The 7631-nt window shown below is 38.1% G+C and overlaps 1 protein-coding gene across 1 annotated transcript in view; it reads left to right on the top strand.

The window, feature by feature from the left end:
• The window catches only part of tbce (tubulin folding cofactor E), a 10930-nt gene extending 3643 nt beyond the window's left edge, over positions 1-7287 (top strand). The window contains exons 3-13 of the mRNA XM_016249906.1: positions 1998-2092; positions 3807-3883; positions 3969-4061; positions 4134-4198; positions 4310-4374; positions 5099-5251; positions 5558-5711; positions 5875-5943; positions 6020-6079; positions 6143-6210; positions 6803-7287. Of these exons, the coding sequence (XP_016105392.1) occupies positions 1998-2092; positions 3807-3883; positions 3969-4061; positions 4134-4198; positions 4310-4374; positions 5099-5251; positions 5558-5711; positions 5875-5943; positions 6020-6079; positions 6143-6210; positions 6803-6898 (995 nt within the window). The 3' untranslated portion in view covers positions 6899-7287. The remainder of the gene's footprint in view (positions 1-1997; positions 2093-3806; positions 3884-3968; positions 4062-4133; positions 4199-4309; positions 4375-5098; positions 5252-5557; positions 5712-5874; positions 5944-6019; positions 6080-6142; positions 6211-6802) is intronic.
• Positions 7288-7631: the final 344 nt, after the last annotated feature.

Raw genomic sequence — 7631 nt, 5'->3', positions numbered from 1 at the left:
TATAAGTGCAAATGACAAGTCTCGGTTAGCCTAACGCTGTACACGTAGAAAAAATAGAAAGCTAGTGTTTGTTTCTTTTTTGTTGTTGTTGTTGTTGTTTTTTAAATAAAAAAAGAAGATAAATATAGATAAAGTAGAATTAAAATAGAATAGAATGTGCTAGAGTTAGAGGGTCAAATAAAGGTGTAACAGATGTGTTTTTAGTCGTTTCTTGAAGATGGCTAAGGACTGCTGGGATTGATTTGGGCAGGTCATTCCACCAGGAGGGAACAGTTAATGAAAAAGTCTGTGAAAGTGATTTTGTGCCTCTTTGGGATGAACAATAATACGCCGTTCTCTTGCAGAACGCAAGCTTCTAGAGGCACATAACTCTGAAGTAATGAATTTAGGTAAATGGGTGCAGAGCCAGTGGTGGTTTTGTAGGCAAACATTAATGCCTTGAATTTAATGCGAGCAGCTACTGGTAGCCAGTGCAAACTGATGAACAGAGGTGTGATGTGTGTTCTTTTCGGTTCATTAAAGATTAATCTTGCAGCGGCATTTTGGATTAATTGTAGAGGTTTGATAGAACAGTCTGGAAGACCTGCCAAGAGAGCATTGCAATAGTCCAGCCTGAACTATTACAGCTTTATAGCTATAAAGATATATATATACAAATAGATATATTTATAGCTATTATTGCTTTATACACTATATTTTCAAAAGTATTGGCACCCCCTTCTAATGAACAGGTTTGACTGCTGGAGCATGTAATGATATTCTAGGGAATTGTGTGCTTCTAATTTTATAGCAACAGTTCGGACAGGACTCTTTTCTATTCTAACAGTGCCTCTGTGTATAAGGCAAGGTTCAAAAAGAAAAAAAATGATTGAGTCAGTGTGGAAGAGCTTGACTGGTCTGCAGAAACCTTGAGCCAAAAACTCATCAGCAAACACCAGTGACGTGTACATATGTCTGCAGTCATTTTAGACACTTCCAAACCTGTTGCAACAGAGATGGAAATACATTTTTTAAATGCATGAATTATGTTTCCATCTTTGTTGCCACAGGTGACTTTTTCTGTTCTAAAGAAGGGGGTCCCAATACTTTTGTCCATATAGTGTATGTACAAGTCACTGGTGTTTACTGATCCAGTGGTGGTTTTGTAGGCAAACATTAATGCCTTGAATTTAATGCGAGCAGCTACTGGTAGCCAGTGCAAACTGATGAACAGAGGTGTGATGTGTGTTCTTTTCGGTTCATTAAAGATTAATCTTGCAGCGGCATTTTGGATTAATTGTAGAGGTTTGATAGAACAGTCTGGAAGACCTGCCAAGAGAGCATTGCAATAGTCCAGCCTGAACTATTACAGCTTTATAGCTATAAAGATATATATATATACAAATAGATATATTTATAGCTATTATTGCTTTATACACTATATTTTCAAAAGTATTGCCTTACACACAGAGGCACTGTTAGAATAGAAAAGAGTCCTGTCCGAACTGTTGCTATATGTCTGCAGTCATTTTAGACACTTCCAAACCTGTTGCAACAGAGATGGAAATACATTTTTTAAATGCATGAATTATGTTTCCATCTTTGTTGCCACAGGTGACTTTTTCTGTTCTAAAGAAGGGGGTCCCAATACTTTTGTCCATATAGTGTATGTACAAGTCACTGGTGTTTGCTGATGAGTTTTTGGCTTAAGGTCCGCATTTAAAGTCACACCAGACCAGTCAAGCTCTTCCACACTGACTCAATCAATCATGTCTTTTTGAACCTTGCCTTACACACAGAGGCATTGTTAGAATAGAAAAGAGTCCTGTCCGAACTGTTGCTATAAAATTAGAAGCACACAATTCCCTAGAATATCATTATATGCTCCAACATTAAGATTTGTACTCATGGAAATTTCTAAAGCAGTCAAACCTGTTCATTAGAAGGGGGTGCCAATACTTTTGGCAGTATAGTGTATGAGGTTTGGTCTGATGTCCGTCTGTCTTCTGTTCCTGCAGGTGTGTGGCTGGGAGTGGAGTGGGATGATCCAGAGAGAGGAAAACACGACGGGAGTCATGAAGGAGTGCGATACTTCACCTGCAGGTGCTCATCAGCAACCAAACAATTGCAATCAATGATATACATTTTAAAGGGGTGGTTGATTGCGATTTCACTTTTATAAAGCGGAGAGTTCCGGTGCTTGATTCTGATTGGCTGATTGCTTCAAAGCTGTTGTAAATGACGCTACAAAGTAACACACACCTTTGTTTACTTCTGTGTGTTGCTTGGCAACCACTTTGTAGCAACCACAACTGTTTCTGAGGAGCTACATTGTTTGGTGGAAGAATACTGTGTTTATTAATATCATTACACTTTATTTGCTCCGTTTTATTTTGTGAAACCTTACTACGTATATGGAATAACCGTTTTATAAAAGCAATAACCCCCGAGAAGCCGTGGTTTACAGTGAATTTATAACAGCTAACCCTAACAACGCCCCTTAGCGGTTATAAATACACTGTAAACCGCGGCTTCCTGGGGCTTATTGCTTTAATTTAACGTTAGTTAGTGTGTACTGTTGCTGTTTGAGCATAAACAATATCTGCAAAGTTACGACGCTGAAAGTTCAATGCAAACGGAGATATCGTCTTTTAAAATTATGGTTTAACCGTTTAACAAACCCAAAAATGGACATAAACCCCGCCCCCTTTGTTGCATGTTCCCGGGGGCAGGGTTTATGTAAATTTCTGGGTTTGTGACGTCACGAACCCGGGAAGTAGCTCGTTTTTGCAGGCATTAAACTGCCATCATTTTAAAAGACGATATCTCCGTTTGCTTTGAACTTTCAGCGTCGTAACTTTGCAGATATTGTTTATGCACAATATACATATACAGTATATAATAATATATACCCTGCCATGCTGCGCTGCTTTAGAGAAGAGGGAGAGTTGTTGCCATACCGTCAAAACTAGGGGTGCGTGCATGAATAAATATATTCATGTGTCCCTGCAGCACAAAATCAGTGTTGAGTCGCTGGGGGATATTTGTAGCAATAGCCAACAATACATTGTATGGGTCACAATTATACATTTCTCTTTTATGCCAAAAATCATTAGGATATTAAGTAAAGATCATGTTCCATGAAGATATTTAGTAAATCTCCTACTGTAAATATATCAAAACTTAATGTTTGATTAGTAATATGCATTGCTAAGAACTTCATTTGAACAACTTTAAAGATTCACAAGTTCACAAGTCAATCAATGTTCTAAAGCAGCGGTTTAACCAATCACAACACACTGAGCCAGCTAACCAATCTGAGCCCATCACGAGTATTTCTGAGGGAGGGGCTTCATTAAAGCAGGAAGTCATCGGAGTGTTTATCAGAGAAGCTGATAAACAGTAATACTGTAAAAAGTGTTAATAATATTAATAATTTACAGTATTACTGTAAGAATGAAGTAAAAACGGTAATACTGTAAAGTGTTAATAATATTCATAATTACAATATTACTGTAAGAATGAAGTAAAAACAGTAGTATTGTGAGATATTTAAAATTGAATATTATTAATCAAATTTTTATAATATTTCATAATGTTCATGTAAAAATACAATAAAAACAGCAATTCTGTTCAATCATTATTTTGAAATAATATTAATTAACTAATACAATTGTAATAATATTGTTTCACCATACTTGTGATCAAATAAATGCAGCCTTGAAGAGAACACTAATGAATGTTAATTACTCCAAACCTTTGATGTGTTGTGTACTGTATGTGAGTGTGGCTTCGGCTATGACCTCTGACCCCTCTGTCTTTGGCAGGTTCTCCACTGCGCCCCCATGTGGCAGCAGTTAGAGGAGCTTTATCTCGCTGACAATCACATCACAGAATTACTGAGGTACAACACTGGATCACATTCACATCATCACGGAGCAGAGATATTCCTCATGTCACAGGAACCAATCATGCTTTCGTTTATCCAGACCAGAGCGTGTGCTGCAGACATTACAAGTTCTGGATGTATCCAGTAACCACATAGCCCAGGAGACGGTGCTGGAAATCTCACATTTACCCTGGTAAGAATGAACAGATAATGAAGATGCAGAACATCTTGTATCATAACTGTGAAATAATGTTTGAATCTTCAGTTTGGAGAAGCTGAATCTGTCCAGCAGCAGTTTATCTGTCATTCAGTTCAGTGACGCTTCAGCAGGTACCAGAGTGTTTCAAACCACCGAACAAGCTGTATATTTATATTTATAATGTGTGTGTGTGTACTGTACATGCAGAACATAAATAAAAACAATATTTTCATGCTGTGAAGGTAACAAGACAGCTGTGTTTCCTGCGCTGAAGACACTTTTACTAGACGACGACAACATTTCAGAGGTAAATCTAAAAAAAACATCATGTGAAAGACGTCTCCGTTTACTGTCTGCATCAAATTAAATTGATAAAACTGATTTGATATACACAGCAAGCATATTAAATGCAAGTAAGTGTCTACTTTAAAGTAACTTTTGTGAAAATAGAATGTCAAAATATGGGTGAAATAATGTTCCATCATCATTCAGCGTAACATATATTTATGTAAAAATGAGACAGCATACTTATTCTGACCTGTACTTATTAAAACATAATAAGCTGAAATGTGTGTGTGTGTGTGTGTGTGTGTGTCTGTGTGTGCGTGTCTGTGTGTGCGTGTCTGTGTGTGCGTGTCTGTGTGTGCGTGTGTGTGTGCGCGCGTGTGTGTGCGCGCGCGTGTGCGTGTGACTGTGTGTCTGTTTGTCTGTGTGTGTGAGTGTGTGCGTGTGTGTGTGTGTGTCTGTGTGTGTGTGTGTGTGTGTGTGTGTGTGCGTGTGTGCGTGTGCGTGTGCGTGTGTGTGTGTGTGTGTCTGTGTGTGTGTGCGTGCGTGCGTGCATGCATGTCTGTGAGTGTGTCTGTGTGTGTGTGTGTGCGTGTCTGTGTGTGTGTGTGTGTGTGTGTGTGTGTGTGTGTGTGTGTGTGTGTGTGTGTGTGTGTGTCTGTGTGTGTGTCTGTGTGTGCGTGGGTGCGTGCATGCATGCATGTCTGTGAGTGTGTCTGTGTCTGTGCGTGTGTGTGTGCGTGCAGTGGCGTGTGGTGAACGAACTGGAGAAGCTGCCGTCTCTGCTTCATCTGTCCTGCAGGAGGAACCCACTGCTGCAGAGAGAGAAGAACCTGGAGACCGCCAGACAGATCATCATCACGCGACTGAGCCGCCTGGAGCTGCTCGACATGAGACAGGTGACGCTCAAACACTGATTTATGGGTATCTGTGATTTTACCCTCCAGAAAAGTCATTTATGAGAGGGATATAGTCTGATATAGTGAGAATCTAAAACATGATTGATGGAGAATCAAGTAAAGCTGAGGTGCTTCAGTCCAGTAAGTGTTCATCTGGAAATATTACTGACGTTATTCTGACGATTACTTTATTTAAATTAATAAAGATTTGACACGAGAATTTGTACAAGTACACTAAAAGAGCTTTTACTGGATCAACACCCTAAACTCTCAATCAAACGACAGATTATCCGATGTTGTTGTCAGGTTTTGTCGGATGAGAGGAGGGGTGCGGAGCTGGATTACTGTAAGATGTTTGGATTGGATTGGCTGAAGGCCGGAGGTCACAGTGACCCGGAGAAGAATCACCCCAACACAGAGTTCATGAGTGAACACCCACGATTCCTTGCGCTCCTCCAGAGTGAGTCCAGATATGCGCCCATTGAGGAATCTCATTGGTTCTGCTTATTTGCATATTAAACATCTGATATGATCTGATTGACTGGTCACGGATTTCTGTTAAAACTGTATCTGGTTAAAACACTCTTTTGATGGTTTGTTTGTTTGTTTGTTTGTTTGCTCAGAGTACGGCGCTCCAGACGAGGGCGAGCTGAAAGAACAGAAACCATTTGCGCTAAAAAATCAACTATTAAGTACGAATCTTCCATCATCTCATCAATAAAACCCTCACCATATGAACGTCTCTCAACGTCTCTGCTTTCATTTCAGCCGTAACGTTCGTCTGTCCGGAGGATTCGGAGAGGAAGCCCATAGAGAAGAAGCTGCCAGGTAAAAGCGTGCATTAGAAACGCTGACGCGGCGGATGTTTGAGGTGTTTTCTGCTGTTTTCAGGCTCGATGATCGTTCAGAAGGTGAAATTACCAGGAGTGGAGTTAAAGCTCTCCTACACCTGCTCGAAGGTAAAGCACACCCATAATCACAGAGTAGGACTTTAGTTTTAATTCACTTATTCTTTTCTTTAATTTGTACTCCCTACGATTATTGTATTTTTTTATTTCTTACAAACCTTTTTATGATAAACGTGCATTGCTTAATATATTTGAGACACTATTAGTTTTTGTTTTATCGTTATATTTTCTGTTTTCTCTTTAATTTGAATACTTTTGTTGTTTTTGTAATTTTTACTAGTTTTTGTTTTACATGTCTATATAGTTTTTTATTAATTTATTTTATTCATTAGTTTGAGTTATTTTAGTACTTCAAATTAAACTAAACGAAAATGAGAAAGTAGCTGACATAAAATAAGTTTGTTTGTTTTTGTATATCTAATTCTATTTCAAGTAACATTTTTTTTTATGTTTTAGTTTTAGTTTTGCTTGTTAATTTTAGTAATTTTATGTGTTTTTGTCATTTTTATTAGTTTAGTTTTTTTAATATGCATGCATAGTTTTTATTAATTTTCATGTACTAGTTTTAGTAATTTTTTTTAGTACCTGTAGTTGCACTAATGAAGCTGAAATCAAATACGTTATGTGATATCCCATCCTATAGATGTCCGGCAGAGAGATTGAGATCGATAACGATCTGAAGCCGCTGGAGTTTTACTCGGTGGAGGACGGCGACAGAATTCTGGTGCGCTGGTCCTGATGAAACCGCAGGGAATTGTGGGACATTTGAGCCACTGACCACTGAAACACTCCACGGATCAGAAATCATCTCACATTTGTGTTTACGATTATAACGCAACGTTATTCCTCCAGAAAACAAAGCATTGCCAAACTCTCTTTATAAAGCATAATCTATTTAGTATTTCGTTTGGATCCTTCGATGTCTGTGCGAATCATTACAGTCTCTCACCACCAGATGGCGCTCCATTTCGCTGCGCCAAACCTGTGGCTGGAGCAAATATTCCAGAAAGACACTTTATAAGATCACGTGAATCTCATAAAGAAATGTACAGGTCACATTTCAACCCAGTATCAATGTTTGTTTTTCACATTCAAATCAAATAAAATTCAGTACATCGTACGGCAAAACTGTACTTTCATGTGACGTTTAAATTATAAAGTACATTTGTAAAAAAATTGTTTTTCCCCATATTACAGAAGGCAACTGAAAATTGCTTAAATGTGCTTAATTGTCATTTAAAAAATGTCATGATGCCAAAAATAACCTTTGCAAGTTTTTTTATTATTTTGATTTTTGACTAGGATTTTCTTGACAATTCATGAAATTTAACTATAAACATAGTAATTATGCTTGCAAATCTGTGGGGTCTGAATAATTTATATTAAAGCGAGTACTCATAAAACCATCTTGTAACCGTGTTTTGTTAAATCCCTGTTGTAAGCCTATGGTAATTACTTGTATTTTAGAGAAT

The sequence above is a fragment of the Sinocyclocheilus grahami genome, unplaced genomic scaffold (genome assembly GCF_001515645.1).
Source record: "Sinocyclocheilus grahami isolate Dianchi unplaced genomic scaffold, SAMN03320097.WGS_v1.1 scaffold959.1, whole genome shotgun sequence".
Classification (NCBI taxonomy): domain Eukaryota; kingdom Metazoa; phylum Chordata; class Actinopteri; order Cypriniformes; family Cyprinidae; genus Sinocyclocheilus; species Sinocyclocheilus grahami.
This window is presented reverse-complemented; position numbering and strand designations above follow the sequence as displayed.